The sequence below is a fragment of the Prionailurus bengalensis genome, chromosome E4 (assembly GCF_016509475.1).
Source record: "Prionailurus bengalensis isolate Pbe53 chromosome E4, Fcat_Pben_1.1_paternal_pri, whole genome shotgun sequence".
In the NCBI taxonomy this organism is placed as follows: domain Eukaryota; kingdom Metazoa; phylum Chordata; class Mammalia; order Carnivora; family Felidae; genus Prionailurus; species Prionailurus bengalensis.
Genome location: NC_057360.1, coordinates 31,834,607 through 31,855,006, shown reverse-complemented (window position 1 = coordinate 31,855,006; position 20,400 = coordinate 31,834,607). Strand labels below are relative to the sequence as shown.

The 20,400-nt window shown below is 42.2% G+C and overlaps 1 protein-coding gene across 2 annotated transcripts in view; it reads right to left on the bottom strand.

Moving 5' to 3' along the window:
* The window catches only part of KCNH1 (potassium voltage-gated channel subfamily H member 1), a 381,430-nt gene that overhangs the window by 332,363 nt on the left and 28,667 nt on the right, over positions 1-20,400 (bottom strand). For both annotated transcript variants that reach the window (XM_043568866.1, XM_043568865.1), the window contains exons 3-4: positions 17,135-17,241; positions 3,645-3,773 (exon numbers count right to left, since the gene is read on the bottom strand). In XM_043568866.1, the coding sequence (XP_043424801.1) occupies positions 3,645-3,773; positions 17,135-17,241 (236 nt within the window). The remainder of the gene's footprint in view (positions 1-3,644; positions 3,774-17,134; positions 17,242-20,400) is intronic.

The following is a 20,400-nucleotide window of genomic DNA, read 5'->3' as shown; positions in this document are numbered from 1 at the left end:
GGCCAGAAGAAGAGATGACTCTGGGGTGAGATGAAATTCCAGCTCGTCCAAGGAGAAGTCCAGGGATACAAGAAAAGACAGACATATAGGCTCCTCCCCTGGGAAATCATGCCAAGTCACTTTGAGTAGAAGTTGAAGAGGAGATGGCTGTAGGTGTCCTGACCTCAGTGGGGAGGCTGCAAGGCTAAGCTTGCCCTAATCTGCAGAGTCACAGAGTCTCTTAGAGGAGCTGGTGCCATAACCCAACATACACAAGAGCACAGAAGACACTGAGGACCAAGATGGACAGTCAGTGTGGACACTGCCCAAGCACCCTCAAGTCTTCCTCCCCTGGTCTTTTCCCTATCACTATAGAAACAACCAAAAATCTAGGGTGGCTTCTTCGAGGAGCAGCCACTAAATCATCACCTTTCCATCATCCTAAGGGCAGAGGGATAAAATGTTAATACTGAAGGGGCCAAAGGCACCTGTGGCTGGTATCCACTGCCCGGTTTCTTTCCCAAGAGTGCCTCACGAATATCCCACAGGAAGACATACGGACAGATCAGCAGTTACAGCAGCTTGCCAGAGGCCTCACCCCTGAATATTCTCAGTCTTTGGCCTTTGAAAATCTCCTCTGGAGTTTTACATTCCTTTACTTTATCTGAATCTGGCTCAAGTTTAACTATGTAGCACTAAATTTGTGGGTCTCTGAAAATGAATTTGCTCCTTCAGTGTGAGACTATTTGGTGGAGTAAGAGACAAAACAAGAGGGGTAATCCATCCTCATCCTTTGGGGAGCAATGCAGAGAGCAAACCCTGAGCCTTACCATCGAACTCTTCTCTACCCACTTGCCCAAGCCTCCCAGCTGAGAAGCGAGAATAGGACAGAGAAAAATGTCCTGCAGCCCCACTACCAATTATCCATAATAACAGAAAAGTGAGAGATTCCATTCTCATTTCAGCCAAGAATTCCCATCTACTCTGTCATTCTGACTTCAAATACATATACACACACCCCAGAGCTGCTACCAAACAGCAAACCTAGCTCGACTTGTATTTTCTGTCCAAAGGAAGGTCCTGCGGACACCTTTTGTCAGAGAGCAAAGGAAGTAGTCAAAAGATGGACAGAAAAGAGATAAGGAAGTCCAGGGGCCCAGATGATTCATAAAAAAGAGGTTGAGAACTGATACACTAAAGGAAAGGGGGTCTGGGGTGGCCCAATCACTCGCCAAAGGGGAGTTACATTGTGTCAGATGCTAAAATGGTCCACTGAAGATTACCCTGTGTGTTTACCACTTTGTGGAGTGTTTCTGGGAAAATGTTAGGCACCAAGTGGCTTTCTCGTGTCACTACTGGATGCACTTATCCCACTGCCAAGCCCCAAAGTTAGAGAAAATAAAGTCACTTTAAAGACAATTTGAGCACAGTTGACTAAAAAGAAGACTAATCTGATGTTGGGAAACATCTTGTGCTGCTATGCCAAAGAGCAATTATCTGGGGATTTCTGGGGTTTGGGATAATCCACCCTTCCATTCCATCTCAAAAGTGAATTCTAAACAAGCCTGGGTCAGCAAGACTTCTGAGACTCTTATGGCTGACTGAGGTGCTGTACTGAAAACCCAGTTGGACCTGCCAGATCCTCTCAATGTGAGAGCACATCCAAGAAGAAATGTCAAGTCAGGAGAACAATCCAGCTACACAGCAGCGTGTTTTCCTAGATTTGATCCTTGCAGCCAGAATTTCAGTTTATAGACTTACAACTAACAAGGCCTGGAGAACTGTCATGTTCTTCTATCGTAAACGGACTAATATAAAATTTGACCTTGTCCCAAGTGGACTACCAAATCAATGTCAGCCAGGGCCACAGTGACATAAAAGTGGGAGTGTCTAAACATACCCATCATGGCATTTAAAATGTACAGGCTTACAAAGTCACGTCTTGGAGGAGACATTAAGGATGATCCACTAGCAGCGTTCCTGCAGGGAGCACTAAGGTGGGTGCGTGTGCACGTACCAAAACTCTCATCAGCGAGGAAATGCATCATTGAGGCAGGTTAAGTGAAGTAGAGCATTTTTTACTCCTGGAAAATAAACCTAGGTGAGCCTCACCACGTCACTGTTTTTATCTCTTCTTTCACGTTTCATAAGAACCAAATGCAGACACCCAGGTGGCACATTCTCTGTTGGGTATGTCTTTCCTACTAAACAATACTTGCATGTCACCCAAAAATGTTCCAGTGGTGGTGAAACGCAAGTGTGCTGACTCAACCAAATCACGTTACTTTAAAGATTTAAGAGAAAACTTGCAAAAGCAAATGTCAAAATATCTGACTGCCTTTAAAACAGGATCTATGAGTTTATTCAGTTAAAAAAAGCCAATGGCGTTTCTGGAGGACAGAAGGGTGACCCTTAATCATGAGTGAGTCTATCACCGTGTAATCCCTGTTGCACTGAGGAATCTTCAAGTCAGAAACTAGGAATCAGGGAATCACAGATCTGCAGGAGAAAAAGGAGACTGCAGGAGGCTGAGGAACTGGCCGAGAAACTTGACATCTGCAGTCGTCTTAAAATCAAAAGGCAGGCTAAAATCGATTTACTGGGTTATTGTTATCAGTTTAAAAAAATAGGATGCACTGGTCTACACAGGACTGTGCTCTGAACTCTGTAAATGTGAGCATCCACATGTGCTAGAGGATTCAGCACCCACATAATGTTTTTTCTTTCCTCCTCTAAGGCACATTTTAACAATCACAATTTTGTCAGTTTCACTCTTGCCCAGGCCCTTCTAGCATCTCTCTGCTGCATCTTGGGAAACCGCAAGGAGCAGAGTTCTCAGAGAGAGCTGGAAAATCAGCCACAGAGCCAAGAAGCACTGCAACAAAGAAGAGCTGACGGCCTCCTGACTGTCTCGTGTGCATGTGAGAAGACGGATGGAAGAGAGGGCTGTGACACCCCCTAATCCCAAACCTCTGGGAATCACAAGCCATCTTTTGTACATCTGATTAGTGGAACCTCTTCAAGCATATACATGTTCTAGAAATCCTGAGCCATTTCCTTCCTTGGCCCCCAGTATTATTCAAACAATACGTGCATGTGATATGGCTGAAGTGAGCACTAAAATCTGTGGTCACAAGCTGATCAAACGACCCATATGGAAAGGCTACTCAAGACCCTGGCCTCATTAATACCATGTTTCCAATGAATTCACCAGCCACAGACATAGCTCCATCAACCACAGAGGGAGAGTCAGTCAAATCTAACAAAGTTTATATACAAGTAAGATGAATGTGGCCATGGACTGCCTCATTTACATGACTGAGATCTGTCATGGGAACACCTAAAAAGACTCCGCTGATACCAAAGATGCCCAACTACCTTCTTCTGTCTAACCTTTACTGGAAAGGGTTAAGCTACAAAAGGTATAAAATTGATTCAAATGCTTTCCTAAACAAAGTTGTTTTTTTTTCCTCCTCCCCTTCTCCCGCTTAATACATTCCAGAATGATACAGTGCTTTACCCAACACAAATCTGAGTTTAAATCTTGATCTTTGTGCAGAGATTGCCTTGGCAACCTCAAATTCTCCGTAATGGGAGACACACCACGGGGGGGGGGGGGGGGGGGGGAAGGCATAAATGTTTTTGTACAAATCAGAATTACAAACCTTTACATGAATCATCCTCAATGGGCTGTTTGAAAGCTGTTATGTCACTGAAAGTGCAAAGAAATAAAACCACTTTATCCTGTTCATTTCGAATTGGAGCAATTTTCACAAAGAACCACACAGGTGTCCCTGAAAGAGACATCAAAAGGTCGGTCAGTAATTTTCATTTTCATGTGAGGGGCTATGGAATAAAGACTTGGAAATGAATAGGTACATATATTAATTCATTTTTGAATGGTCTCATTCCTTTAGGTGCTGGGATATCATACCATTAATTCCTCTTCTTGCTGGAATAAAAAACTTTCATGGTGACTATTTGGCAGGGATTTTCTTTAGTTCAAATAATTTTGTAAGTGTAGATCACTTAACCCTTGCAAAATGATTAGAAAATGGGTCGAGAACCTCCTGATCTTACGGAAGGAACTAAGGTGCAGAAGCCTACACACTTGCCTTAGACCATGCAGTGGACAAGTAAACAGTAGGGACCAACAATGGTCCTATGGACCATGGCAATGGGCATTGCCAACTATGGACAGCACACCACGCAAACTCCAATTTCCATTGCTAAAAGGCCCTACTGTCAAAATCCAGTTTGGGAATCCATCAGTTTGACTCACATGCTCAATCAACCATGGGCCAAAAAGGTATATTTCTAAGTCTCTCTCCCAAAAATAAAGATCCAAAAGGTCCAATACAATGGGGCAGGTGACAAGGCACTGAAGAAGGAGGAGAACCACCACGATGATTCTCCCAGCATAGGCTCCCTCAAAAAGGAGGTTTCTAGGTGGTTTAGGCTGTGATTATATTAGTGCTTTAGGAAGCTCAACAAATGTGTTTTAACTTCCAATCCTTATTCCTGAGTGAAAATGGGGGATAAATGAGGTCTTCCAAAGCACTGCCCTAATCTACACAAGGAGAAGGTGGGCGGACATATAGAGGTGGGTGGACTATAGAGGACATCACAGCAAGCCACACCAATCAACTCTCTGATGCAAAAATTAATGAGACACAAAGAAATGGTAGGTTCTTCCCTACCTAGTTCTCATACCCCAGGTCCTTAAACAGCATCTGGGAAATAACTTAATAACTATTGGCTGAATTTTGCATAACTGGGATAAAACTTTACATGCTATTTTATAACCATTTTCAAGTTAAAATACAATAAGTAATATGTTAAGAATTAGAGAAGGCATGGTGTTCAGCATTCTACATATATTATTTTACTTTAAGAAGATAACAAGCAAACAACTCACTGAATCTTGGAGATGGAAATAAACCCCCAAGAGGTACCTGGGTCTCTGCTGGCAATCACAGCAAACTCTATCCTATGACATGGACAGAGAGACGTCTCTGATTGACATTAGCTTTACAAAACTGGCTATACCACTTATTCATATGGAAGTATAAATAACCATAAAATATACAAACAGGCAGCAAATAGATCATATGGGAATATATTCTCTTTAAATCCTCATCTTATCTATATAATCATCCATAGTTAATTTTAATCCTCTGTCCATTTTCCCTTTCCATAATTTTCGGCTGCCTGTTTCTGGATGCTTATAGAAGACAAATAGGTTATAAGGTCACCCTAAGAAAAATGTGTTTCAAAAGAAAAATCCACCATACAAAAATCACATACAGCATTCCAAAATCAAGAAGAATATGGCCTTTGAAACCCCTACTGTTTTTGAAAGGTCTGTGTTACTATTCTTCCCAGTCCCCTGCTCAGAACCTGTGGGTTTTAAACCATTTTCAATTAAGCAACAGAAACCTCAGAATAAAGTGTCACATCAAGTGAACTTATACACCCACAGTTCTCCATTATATCCTAGCTGGTAAGACAAAAAGCAAACAAATCAAAAAACCATTTTCTTTCTGCTCTAAAAAAAACAAAAAACAAAAAACAAAAAAAAACTTAAGCAAGTTTTTTCAGATGGTAAACCAGAAAACAATGTGAATTTATCAAACCAGTAAGGAATCAGATGAGAGGCCCTCCCCACCTCGTGAGGTCTAACCCCAGAAGCCTCAATCTTGCTGGAATCCTTGGAACCACGGCCTTCCCAGCCACCACCTATGGGCCATCCACTGCACTGTGTCAGCTGGGCCTAATGCCTGTGAACTTTTCCAGTTGGAACTGTGCCATCTAATCTTTATATTCCATTTATGACTCTTGGGATTGATGACGTTAGCCCATATCAACCAGATCATGAGAGCCCCACTGTATTAGTCATGCTGGGAGGACTTTTTCACTTTGCTAGAGTTCAAGCTCATCTTGGACTCTCCCCATTTCTTTTTTTTTTTATTTTTTTTTAACGTTTATTTATTTTTGAGACAGAGAGAGACAGAGCATGAACGGGGGAGGGTCAGAGAGAGAGAGAGACACAGAATCTGAAACAGGCTCCAGGCTCTGAGCTGTCAGCACAGAGCCCAACGCGGGGCTCGAACTCATGGACCGCGAGATCATGACCTGAGCCGAAGTCAGCCGCTTAACCGACTGAGCCACCCAGGCACCCCGGACTCTCCCCATTTCTACATGTCAAACTGTTTAAGGCTGTGTGCTTTCTCCACCAAACCGTGCCCAATGTTTCCTCCAGAAATGTTCCCTGAGTAAACACATGCTATCCTTATCATTTCTTTTCAGTAAATAAATATGAATCTCATACCAAAACTTCCCATAGTCAGTATTCACTGCATTAGAGTTCATCTCAAGCTGATCAGTTGGGCTTGTTGAGAGAGGAAACCTATTCCCCGATCCCGTGTTTCCTCGTGGAGAGACATCTTTCAAAGGAACTCTTGAGTCTTTTCCCTGGGTTGGTAATTTTGGGGTCAAGAACTGGATATGTTAGCTCAACCACTTCTCCACATCTGCATTCTTAGAGATGAATCTGCATTCTGCTCTGTGTCCCCATTCTATAGATGGTAGGGGAGAAGTCAAAAAGGCAGGGGATGACTGGTAGAAGCCTGTGGTTCTCCAGTGCTACCTGTGTTGGGTGGGTAAGTCTGTCTGATTCTAGAATTCACTTTTAGAAACTTTACTTGAACACAGACATCAACTACATTCTCTAGGATCAGCTTTACTGGTCTTAAAAGTGATATTTTAACCTCCATTTGCCTGATTCCTATATCTCTCTTGATTGGTTCTGATCACAGGCAGGGAAAGAAAGTGCTATGAGTTGGCCCCCTTCCAACTTTAACAATTGAGGACTCTTCCCTTAATTCGACCATAATCCACTGTGGAGCAAGATATCTGAAATACTGCCGCTGTCTTATCTCCCTGCACCCCTATTTAAATGGCATCTAGTGCAATGCTTTCATAGGATCCCATTAGGCCATTACATGGCTCAACTCCAGGAGGCACCATTCTGGAGTTGTGAAAACCAACAACCTTGTCAGGGTAGGAACTCTAAGAATGCCTGCTGAGTTTCAAAGAAATAAATCCTACTTCCAGTGTCTTCACAGTCATTCAGAACTTCCTCTCTCCCAAATTATCATTCCCTACAAAATCTAGGAAAGCAAGAAGAATGGGCTTAAATTTTTATTTCTGAAATTCTTTCAAAAGAGAACATGAGTCCCACCTAGGTGCCACAGAACAGTAATTCCAACCTTTTAATCATAAGAGCAAAGCATTTTTGACTAGTGAAACGTTACTCTAAGTCTCAATATATGAAACAGTTGCTTCAAGTGAACATAGGCTGTCCAGACCCTGGAGCCCCACTCAGTTTCTCTTCCATCCCTCTGGATGCTCCCAAGGATATTCAGGAGCTTCCTGGAGGCAGAGGCCAGGGATTTCTCCTAGAGCCCAGATTCTGGAGTAGGATTCTTTCCACCAAGATAAAGAGAAGCAATGCATGCACAAATATTCACACATACAGTCACAAAATCAGGGAGATGAGGTTAATCAGGAAAATTCTGCCTCTGCACCCAAGTGGCTACAGTGGAAAAATCGGGAAAAGCAAGTATTTGATGTCCTGTTTCTGTAAAAGGACAAAGGGTGAATAATAAATAAAGGAAGATCAATGCACAAATCTAGGAAAAACAGCAAAGGCTGATGGCAAAGGCAGCTGCTGCTGGGACAGCAGGTCTTTCCTGGCTGAAAGTGCAAGTGGAAGGGCAGCCCCGGGGTAGGCCCCTCCTCCTGGTCACTCTGTGATTCTCATCCTTTACTAGCTCCCTTGGGTCGTGGAGTAATGAACCTGACAACTTGACCTGGCTATAGTGTTTCTCAACCCCAGAAGTCAGATAACAAAACAGCAAGGCTCAGATGTACAAGGGACTTTTTGGCCTCCATCAGGCTTCCTCCTACCCTGGGCCTCCTCCCAGGTACTCTCTGTAACCAGGCAGCCAGGCCATATTCAACAGCAACAGAATTGACCAAGCCACTATCACTGGCTCATGGGAATGGCTGCATGAGCCATTCAGATAGATCCAGAAACTAGACCAGGGCATGGCAGCTGCCCCAGGAAACAGACCAATTGGTCTCAGGTCACCTTCACTGAGATAAATAACAAATACAGAGAGTATGAGAACACCAGGGGGAAGCAGTGGCTACTGGCCATTAGAACATCTGATTGGGATTCCCAAGCCCAGGGTTTGAGCCCTATCTCTTAGTTTATTGTACACTTTGGCCATGTCACCTTAAACTCTTAGAATTGGTTTCCTCATTTGCAAAGTAGGGATAATAGAATTACTTTATATTCAGTAAAACTACACACATGTCTGATACGTTCCTCCCTTCCTTTTAAATTCTTTGCCGGTAAGATTGAAATGTTCAATCTCACCTCACAGAGGTGTTTAAATGACTCAAAAGAGAATGTATCTCAAGGTGTTTAATGAAACTCCAAAGCTGCCTCTACCTGTTCTGAGAAAGAGGGCCACTCTCAAACATGAGGGAAAAACTAGAAAAATCAATGCTTAAGCCTCACCATAATTCAAATTTGATTGAAGAGCAAAACACAAAGCTTAAATAAATGGAGAGAGTTACACTGTTTGTAGATGAGAAGATTCAATTTTGTAAGATGTCAAACCTCCCTGTTTAATATATAAATTTAATGGAATTTCAATCAGAATCTCAGTTGTTCTTTTTTTGTTTGTTTTTCTCGGAGTTGATGAATTGAAATTCAATTCAAGTAGAAAAATAAAGCAGAAGAAGGGCCAAGAAATCTTTGAAATTTTTTGAAAGAAAAATAGTGACAAGGACCATATACCACAGCTGACCCTTGAACAAAACAGGTTTGAGTTGCGCACATCGACTTATACTCCAATTTTTTCTCTGTAAATATATTGTCTATAAATGTATTTTTTTGGTAAATGTATTTTCTCTTCATTATGATTTTTTGTAACATTTTCTTTTCTCTAGCTTACTTTTTTTTTTTTCTTTTTTTTTTTATTATAGCATGGTATTGGCACAAAAACTAGCTTACTTTAAAAATACAGTGTATAAGGGGCGCCTGGGTGGCGCAGTCGGTTAAGCGTCCGACTTCAGCCAGGTCACGATCTCGCGGTCCGCGAGTTCGAGCCCCGCGTCAGGCTCTGGGCTGATGGCTCAGAGCCTGGAGGCTGTTTCTGATTCTGTGTCTCCCTCTCTCTCTGCCCCTCCCCCGTTCATGCTCTGTCTCTCTCTGTCCCAAAAATAAATAAATGTTGAAAAAAAAATTAAAAAAAAAAAAAACAGTATATAAGACATATAACATTCAAAATATGTTTTAACCATTTATGTTATTGATAAGGCTTCCAGTCAACTATAGGCTATTAGTAGTCAAGAAATCTTTGAACATATAACATTCAAAATATGTTTTAAGTATTTATGTTATTGATAAGGCTTCCAGTCAACTATAGGCTATTAGTAGTTAAGTTTTTGGTGAGTCAAAAGTTACACCCAGGAGCACCTGGGTGGCTCAGTCAGTTAAGCCTCCAACTCTTGATTTTGGCTCAGGTCATGATGTCATAATTTGTAAGACTGAGCACCTTGTCGGGCTCTGTGCTGATGCTGTGGAGCCTGCTTGGGATTCTCTCTTTCCCTGTCTCTCTCTGTCCCTCCCACGTGCTCTCTCTCTCTCTCTCTCTCTCTACATGAATAAATAAGCTTAAAAAAAAAAAGACCCAAGGAATTGACAAAATCTTTTTTTAAAAAAAAAAGTTATACTCACACTTGCGAGACAGTTTGGTACCCCTAACCCCACGTTGTTCAAAGGTCAACTGCACAGGAACTAAGAGCCATGGGCACTGGCTTTAAAACAATAATATCATTCATTGAATTCATTGAGTGCTTACAGTGGAGCCCATTGTGGTTTATTTCTCACAGCCCCACCATGAGATGGACTGCGACTACATTATCCCCCAATTTTAAACATGGGGAACCCAAGTGGGAGAGCATTTTAATCAAACTCACATAGCTAATAAGTTACAAAAGGACCCCTGGAAAAGGTGAGGAGAGAAACAAGCCCATAAATGTGTGAGAATCTAGCATAGAAGAAAAGGACACTTCAGGGTCCCTGGGTGGTTCAGTTGGTTAAGCGTCCAACTCTTGATTTCAGCTCACGTCACAATCTCATAGTTCATGAGATCAAGCCCCACATGGGGCTCTGCACTGACATCATGGAGACTGGGATTCTCTCTCTCCCTCTGTCTCTGCCCCTCCCTCGCATGCATATTCTCTCTCTCTCTCTCTCTCTCTCTCTCTCAAAATAAATAAATAAACAAAAAAAGGAAAGGACATTTGAAATTAGAAGGGAAGAGCTAAATTCTTTAGTACATAGAACTGAGACAACTGAATAAGCAATGTGGAAAATAAATTGAGATTGCTACGTCACATAATACATAAAAATACATATTTAATGTTTAAATTTAAATTTTTTTAAATGTTTATTTTTTGAGAGATAGAGAAAGAGTGTGAGCAGGGGAGGAGCAGAGAGAGGGAGACACAGAATTCGAAGCAGGCTCCAGGCTCTGAGCTGAGCTGTCTGCACAGAGCCCAATGCAGGGCTCAAACTCACGGACCATGAGATCATGACCTGAGCCAAAGTTGGACGCTTAACTGACTGAGCCACCCAGGCGCCCTAATGTTTTAAATATTCTAACATAGCTATAAAGGTACCAGAAGGAAAAAAGGAAGAATATTTTTATCATTTAGGTAAGGAAAAGAGCTTCCTAAACATATATAAAGCTCCATATAAAGCTTTATATATAAACATATATAAAGAACCATAAAGGAAAATAGTGACATAAATTCATTTTACTTATAAATGGTATAAAAAATATAATTAAAAAGAAAACATGTTTAAATAAGAAAAATATTTTTCAACATTGAATCAATATCCCTTACATATAAAGAGCTCCTAGCACTGAATAAATGAAAGACAATCCATTAGAAAAATGGGCAAAATATGATGGTTTTTCTATTAGATTTCTCCACAACTAGACTGTAACCTCCTTAAAGGCAGAGTCAGTTTCTTATACCTGGATCTCTTTGGCTCAAACCCATAGGCCTACAGTAGGTAATCAATAAGTATTTGGCTGGCAACTTCTCCCTGCTGGCTTGGCACAACTACAGTAAGAAGCCTTTTCCTCAGCTTCTCTAATGGAGAAGCTGATCTAGAAGTCTCAAACATGAGGCCACCTGCCACACCACAAATTGTGAGGTCAGTCACATGCTGTGGAGAGTTACCCAGAGTGTCCTGCTTTCACTCAGAGCTCATACTTCATGATTTTCTTGTTTGAAAAATGGAAAAACTATGTGCCTAGCACAAGAGCGACCCCCCAAATATTTACTGAATGAGTTCATTAATGACTGTCATTGTTGTAACAAAATTATCCAACATACTGTGAATGAGTGAAGTAACAATACAAAACACATAGCACTACTAAAATGACTGGGTTTGTTCGTCAGGCTGGCCAACAGATAGAAAGAAATCTTTCAAATAATCCATCCTTGAAGATATTTAATAGTATTCCACACATTCATTCCAAAGCACACCAGGAAGCCTTTTGCTAATTACTCCCAATTCCTAAAAAGTAGGACAAACATTAATGCTTATCAATAGAAGATTCTTTCTACAAGGCTGTCCTTTAAAATACTAGTAAAGAATGAGAGAGAGGGAAAAAAAGCAATTCATTACGAGTTTACTAAAAAAGCCAATAAGAAAATCACCAGAATTAAATAGAATATATGAGCAAAGAAACTGAACAATTAACAAAGAAATGATCATTTTAAATGGAAGATAAATAGGAAAAAATACTTCAGTCTCACTAGCATTAAAAATACTCATTAAACAAAAAAAATTTAATTGTAGGCAATTTGATAAATTGAAAGTTATACTGCAGTGCTGGTGTAGTACAATGAGTCAGACTCAAAATCTGCAAGTGAACTTGGGATTGGGTTCAATTCTGAAACACTGTTTGGCAAAGTGTCTCAGGAACCTTAGTTCACATTCTCTGACAGTGTAATTCTTAACTTCTAGGAAATATTTCAGAATGTCAATAAATACCTTTACATGAAGATACCCACTTTGGCACTGTGTTTAATAAAGTTTAGAGACTCATAAATATCCAACAATGGAAGAAGTATTAATGAAATTCTTTTCTAAATTATATTTATGGGGAATTTTAATGAGGATATTTTTATGATAAAAGATTGATATATGTATGACTTCAAGTTGTACACACGTCAGAGGCGCCTGGGTGGGTCAGTCAGTTCAGCTTCCGACTCTTGATTTCGGCTCCTGTCATGATCCCACAGCCCCCTGTTGTGCTCCATGCTGGGTGTAGAGCCTGCTTGAGATTCTCTCTCTCCCTCTGCCCCTCCCCCAATTCATGCACGCTCTCAAAAGAAAGAAAGAAAGAAAGAAAGAAAGAAAGAGAAAGAATACACATCAAAATCTCAATTATGTATCATGTGCAAGAAAAACCTAAACATGCCAAAACGTTAATAGCATAGTAGTATTTCTCTGAGTCTTTGGGGCAATTGGTTTTCTTCATATCTTCATGTGTTTCTCATAGTAAAAATGATTCAATTTAAAAATCAGAGAAACAAAATATAAATTCTTCTAGATGATGACATTTCACAGCTAAAAATCTCAACAGGGGTGACTTTTCTCCCGTGGGATTCTACACTGCTTTAAAATGCTGAGAGTTTCAGTCTATTGAACCAGACATTTTGTCTCCTCCCTCCTCTCCTCCCGCCCATTTCTGTTCAGTCTGCTCCTTGAGGGCATCACTGGTCAGTTCAGCCCCACACTGCTCCCACCTCGGCTCTGATACCCTCTCTCTGAATCAAATGCTTCTTTCACTCATCTGTTTCTTGGTAACTACCAAGCCCTTTCGAAGTCACTCAACAAACATTCATACAGCATCTCTTTTAACTGCGCTCTCTGCTACATACTGGGCATGTTCTACCTCAGGTCAGACGTAGAGTTCCTGACAGGAAATGCAGTGCTTCCCACTTCCTGGACACCACCCAGGGCCAAGCAGACGGAGGGGAGAGCCAGTCAGTGGGCACTACTGATGAAGTCCCCACACTCAGTCCTCCCTAGTCCTGGAGGAGACATCCCTGGACCTCTCTCCTTCATAACTGCCTCTTCCTCCCTCCCCCAGCAGGCCGCAACCATCTCGTCAAGGGAGGGGGGAGTCATTCCTAAGAGGGTCCCCGACCTCCAGTTTCCTATGCTCCATTCCATCTCCCCCACTCTACTGGAGTCATCTTTATAAAATGTAAATCTGCTTATATTTTTAACGCCCCTCACCCCCACCCTCTTTCTCAACCAGTGTTCTTAAGGCGAATTCTAAACTCTATAATGTGCCTATGTTCCTGGTCCCTCCAAACCCCTCCAGCCTCAATGGTTACCCCCTTTTCAGTGTATATGTTTATGTAATTACTCCATGAGTTTGGGGGGAGCATTTGCTGTGTGTCAGGCACTGTGCTGGGTGCAGCGGATCCAGCTGTGCAGGAGACACACCCTGTAGGCATGGAGGTCAGTTTTCACTATAGCTGCCCTCTGTCCTGGCTGTGCAGCATGTGATACGTGCACAGCAGTACTAGCATCACCTAGGAGCAGAGGCTCAGACCCTTTCACAGGCCTACTGACCACAACTAGCACTGCAATGTGCAGGTGGTTTCTTATGCATGTCAAAGTCTGAGAAGCCCTGCTTCGGGTCTCTTGAAACTTCAGTGCTTGCTCTCACCACATGCCTTTCATCAGCCCTGGCTACTCTTTGCCCTTCCCTCTGCCTAACTCCCACCCTCCCTCAGTTTCTGCATCATTTCCTGTCTGCTAGGAAGACTTCCTTCCCTGCCCTCCTAAGTTAGGGTTCAGTGACCTCCTCCAAATGGTGTCACCATCAACACACACACACACACACACACACACACACACACACACACACACACTTAGGAAATAAGTATTTAAAAAAAGGAGGGGGGCACCTGGGTGGCTCAGTTCATTGAGCATCCGACTTTGGCTCAGGTCATGATCTCACAGTTCATGGGTTCGAGCCCCACATCAGGCTCACTGCTGTCAGCCTGTCAGCACAGAGCCCACTTCAGATCCTCTCTCCCTCTCTCTCTATTCCTTCCCCACTTGCACTCACCCCAAGATAAATGAATATTAAAAACAAACAAACAACAACAAAAAACCACTTAGAGCTTTGTACCATCTGTTGTACAGGCAGAGGCTGTGTCTGTCTTTTCATAACCACATCCCTAGCATAAAGCCTGTGTCTGACATAGAGTAGCAGGTCAATAAAAAAGCGGTTAAAAAAAAAAAAAGCACAGAATTCAGTACAAATATAAAATTCCCAGGCTAAATAAATAATTTAAAGTTTCTAAATTCCTTAGGACAGGATGGGATTTGGGGGTGGGGGGAGAGGGCTGGTGAACAGGTTCCTAGGAAGAAACCACCACTATCTGCATTTCATGCTGCATGTTTTACATACAGGCTTAGCCTTTTATGGAACTCCCCACTGGCCCTCTAGACATTTTTGTATAAATCAGAAAGAGAAGCTCCTCCCTCAGCACAGATGTAACACTAGGCTAGGGTGCACGGAGGATTTGGCACGCAAACCACAAGCTGGTTTCCAGTTGCCACCCCCTTCCCCCACGTAGGGCGTAGCCTGCACAACCATATATGGTGGCCCTGCCTTGTACCCACAGTTAGATAGTCCCAGTCTTGGAAGAATGGCCTTGGAACAAGTACTGGAAACCAGGTCCTGGCTCCACATGACCCTGAGTAATGAATTTAACTTCTTATACAATGGATATCCATAACATCAGCCATGCCTACCATATGGGGCTTAGAGAATCAACATTTTAAAATAGAGTGGAATCATACCTTCTACAGAGTTTATTTTCTCAAGTCAAAGGGTAAGGTAAAAATTTCAAATGACCAAATTACTCTTGAAAATTCCTTACCACCACTCAGGAAGCAAAGTCCCATGCTAGGCTGACGTGCCCCGCTGGAGACGGGCACGCAGCTCTCAATAAGCCTACCACAACCTGAAAGGAGGGAAGAGATGCTCATTCCTTGGTAGAACAATAGTTGAACTAATTGGCACACATATGTGGGCCATGTCTACCTGAAGTATAGAGTCACCCTCAGAGCAATGAGATGCTCGCAATACAAGGCCTTCAGCCCGGGAGGCAGCTGAGGGAACAGCAAGCGTCCCCCCTCCCATTGCATACCCCCTCTGGAGTACGTACCCCCTGACGGGGCTAGCAAGTGAAATCACTGATTCCATTTAAATTAAGTTCCCCTTTCTCTCCTTTCTGTGCCAAACACATACAATTTGAACAAGTTAAATGCATAGTCTAACGAAGGTTGAAAACTCTGAAGCAAAATATAAATGCAAAGCATTATTTTTGTGATACACCTACCCAATTGGTATTCTGTGTCAAGGAGAAATCCACACTGTTCCGTACGAAAGGCTCCCAGTGTGGAAAACCTTGAACTGACTCCATTAGCTCAGGGCACATGTGCAGAGGAGAAGGCCAGTGTGCTCCTGTAAGAGCTCGTGCTTTGGGTTGTGTTCCCCATCAGCACAGAGCCATTCACAGTCTTCACCCCACTCCTCTCCTGCCTAATAGCGAGGTAGGAACAAGACCTACTGGCTGAAAGAGGGAGATGGAACAAGGATCCACATTAGCATCAAAGCTACAGGAACAACCCTCTTGGATTCACTGATGCCCTGAGGCAGTCTCTCAGATCAGCACCAGCACAGGCCACCAAACAAACAGTCCTCTCAGCTGGCTGATCCAACACTTGCAGTACTGAAGAAAAGTCCCAGCACCTTCCAGATAAAAGCAACATGTGCCCTTTGCTTTCCAGAGCAAAATGCATCACTCTGAATGCCACCAAAATAAACACTTATCTTCATGTGCTATCTGGGCCACGCGGGAAACATTGTATTGAACCTATGACCTACCATTCAATCCTACATAAAGAACAGAATGCTTTACAAACAAAATTGTTTTTTAAAAACAAAAGCAAAATACTATTTAACATCTCTGCAGCTCTGCTATGACCACATGCCCCACGTTTCCATACTTCTAACATAGCTAATCCCCATTCAACAGGAAACCTCCTAAGAGAAAAGCAAGTTTTAAGCTGTGTATGGCTATTGATGTAAATTCTTCATTAATACACTTTGAGGAAGTATCATAGCAAAAACAAATACATATTAACACCCCACTGTGAATATTAATACTGTCTCTGATGGAAAGCTGGGGTCATCAGGAGAAGAACTCTATTCAGAAACTGTATTTTTTTTTAATGTTTTATTTATTTTTGAGAGAGAAGGAGAATGTGAGCAGAGCAAGGGCTGAGAGTGAGAGGGACAAGGATCCAAAGCAGGCTCTGTGCTGAGAGCAGAGAGCCCGACACAGGGCTTGAACTCACGAACTGTGAGATCACGACCTGAGCTGAAGTTGGGACATTCAACCCCCTCAGCCTCCCCTATTCAGAAACTCTTTTTTTTTTTAATTCCAATATAAACATACAATGTTATATTAGTTTCAGGCATACAACATAGTAACTCAACAATTCTCTATATTACTCAGTGCTCATCAAGATAAGTGTACTCTTAATCCCCTTCACCTAATAGGGCATCTGATGGTGTTACCTACTGTGCTAGGTACTACGGAAGACAAATAAAAAGAGGATCTGGCCAGAGTCACTGTCCCACGTCTTCCTTTCCCCCAAGAAGGCTTAAAAACTACAAATGCCTTGAGCCAACAGCTCACCATACAGGAAAAACACCAACTTGGCAGAAAAAGAGATCAAGAAGTCTTAATTGGTCGGTGACAAGTTCAAATGTTCCATAAGGATCAGGGTAACTCGGCAATCCAAACCTTTTATTCAAAACAGACACAACAGCCTCAGGTAACAACACTCAGCTGATGGAGGAAAAGAAAATGCAAGACAGTAACAAAGGAACAGGACCTCTTTTACTATCCCAAGTGCATAAATAAAGGTATGGTTCAGGATGGTCTTAATACTCACTGTTCTTCTTGTACATCAAAATTTCAAAGGAATTCATCTCATAGTTCTCAAATGTTTGTCGAACTTTTTCAATTGTGTCTTTATCAGTCAGCTCCCCATACATGAAACTGCAAATCAACCAAAAAGCTGAAGTTAGTTCCACAAATACTGACTATTGTACCATCATATGTTAAATATGTTTCCTATACCCAGCACTGTGATATGTGAAATGAACACACACACACACACACACACACACACACACACACACACAAATGGAAACATTCATTCAATCAAGAAAGCTTCACTAATTCAACTGTGACTGGCACTCTACCACTGCTCCCCAAAAATGAACAGTATAATAAGGAAGACACCCAGAAAAGTGTGGATCAGGAAACAGTATGACCAACACTTTTAGAATTACAGAATACAGGCACAGAGTGGTCAGTGAAGGCTTCCCAGGGTAGAGGCAAATGAAATCTAAAGAGCAGGTAGAAATTAATGAGAAGAGGAAGGGAAAAAGCATTCCAGGCAAAAGAAGAGCATATGCAAAGGCACAGAGGTTAAGAGTGAGGTTAATTCTGGAACCTGAATGTAGTTCAGTTCAGTGTGACTGGAATATACACAAGGTGGGGAGATTTCACAACAGATAACATAGAAATAAAAGCACAGACCAAATCATGAAGGAGCACATGGCATTACAAGCCATGTGAAGTCATTTAAACTTTATCTTGAAAGCAATGGGGTGGAGGGAGCAAACACTGGGAGGTTTGAAGCAAGACAGTTCCATAATCAGATTTGCATTTTAGAAATACAACTCAGCGAAACTTCCCAGGAAAGATGGCAGAATAAATGTGGGCCATATATTTTTCCTCTTCTACTTCCCAACAAAATAAACAAAAGAATGGGAAAAGAATCACAGAAATTCATCAGCCAAGGAATTGCACCAAAGGGTGCAATTTGATGCTCTAAACATTAAGGCAGAGCTGAGGAAAGAAACAGAAGATTCAGCCACTGTCTGGGAAGCTCTGTTTCCTACCCACCCCACCCCAGCCCACCCCCAAAAAAGCACCAGGTTTAAAAAACTGAAATGATAAAATCCTGTAACTCTTAGTACTGCTCACATTTGGAGAAAAGTAGACTAAGGCGGGGTGGGGGTGGTGGAGATAAGTAACATGGAAGAAAATAAGAGAAAACCTCTAGATAGTAGATATTCCTACCGACTAATACTGGTTCTCAGCAGAGGCCCGAAAACTGCCAGGACTGTCCATTTTCCTGGGCCCCACCATGAATATGGTCTGAAGACCAAGATTTGTTCCTCTAGGAATAAGACACACCCCAACTAGGTGGAGTAAACCATGGCACGGGACACTAACAAAATGGGAGAGGACAAAAGCCATCTCTCAATGGGGCAGGAAAAGCCACTCCTGACCACCTCAGGCCTGCATGTGACCAGAAAAGAAGGACACCAACGCCCAGCCTCTGGATCTCAGGTAATGTGGAAGCAGTGGCTTGTGTTCCTAAACAATCCCATCTTCCAAAATTGTGCATGCGGAATGCAATCCAACTTCCTCCTGATGCCTTGAATCACAGAATCTTAGAATTTCAGAGCTACAAAGAACCTCAGAGGCAACCATCAACTCCAATGCTTCGCTTGGCCTCATACTGGAACAGCCTTGAGCTTACTGTAGGCTTCTGCCTGCCAGCACTCTATAAAAAAAAAAAATGTGCCCTAGCTGTTGACTTTATAAATTCTGTGTCACTTGTGTTATTATGTCCCTTCCCAGCCCACTGAGAGACATTATTATCTATGGTTCACCTTGTGCTTCTCTCATGCAGCACTCTGCTTTTCATCTACAAATCAGGAAAACAGACAACCGAGCTTGTTGAATTACCTTTAAAAAGATGGCTAGATCAAGACTAAGTTAGCCCTGCCTGAGAACAAGAGGACTTCTCCTAGGAGGTAAAAACGCAGCTCTGGGACCATCTTATATAGGCAGTTGCCTTTTTAGCTTTCTCTGAGTTAATTTGCTAGATAAGTGACCCCCATTTACGTGACATGATGGTATACATGCTGGCAGTTTCCTTCACAAGGTAAAATGAATCCCTGTAAAATGGAGACTTGAAATAAGCGAAGTGCCATAATTACTCCCAGCTTCCATCAGTCTTATGTACTGTAATATAACGGTAGCCATAAGTTTCCTTTACCTGGACATTAGATTTCGTACGCCTACAATGCAAGAAATAAGCAAAAGAGGTTCCTGAGCCATTAGGAATATAGTGAGCACAAAGGCATGTTTACTTTATTGTTAGGGAGGGGACACTTGCAGAGAATTAAATACGTTTCCTACAGTTGTGCATACAAAAGTTGGCTAACTTAAGTGTCTGATTATAGCCAATAAGAAGCAAGAAAGGGAAGGAAACGTTGCTTCAGTCACACCAAAAAGTGAAGCTAACTCTCCCGATTTGTTTCTATTGTATATGTGTATATACCGATGTAGACGCAGATATGGATGTAGATGCTTATGAGGAGAACCACAAATATAACAGAATTTTATTGCAGTATTTAAGAGTCATAATTTCCAAATCTTTGAGGGAAGAAGGGGAATCTTACATTTCCCATTTCCCAGACCCAAAACACCTAAAATATAAGAAAATGGTATTTTCAAAGCATTTAATACTTTTCACCAAACTAGTTACATGGCTGATTTAATACCATCAAAATGCAAACCAAAGACTATGCCTGTGTCAGACAGGTTTTGCCACCCTTCGGAGAGGAGTTGCTTTCTTGATCTGGCAGGTCTGGGAAAACGATTCCACTTAATGCAAACACCACTGAAGACGGAAGACTCCGAAGAAGGCAAGGAGTGAGAGAAGCCCAAGGCTGTGCTGAGCCAAGACCTTGCCAGGGCAGTGCAGGGGGGGCGTCTGGCACGGCCAGGGACAGGCTCTACTCTGCTTGCTCTGCTCTGCTCCACACCGTGAAGGTGCTTGAAAAGAGTGTTTCTAGCACCACAGCTCAAGGGTACAGCCTGGTTAGTAACCCGGTCAAATGTATAGGCTATGTGCACTGTTAGCATCATTTGCCTCTGTCTTTGAGGTTGTGGCCGGAGATGTGACAGAATGATTCAGAAGGCAACAAAATCCTAGCTCTCTTCTCCTTTTCTGGTGAAAAGCCCTATGAACAAAGTCCTTGTTTCCAACATCATAGTGATTCTTCTCAAATAGTCATGCATTTTTTTAAATTAATTTAATCATTGGGGTGTCTGGGTGGCTCAATCAGCTAA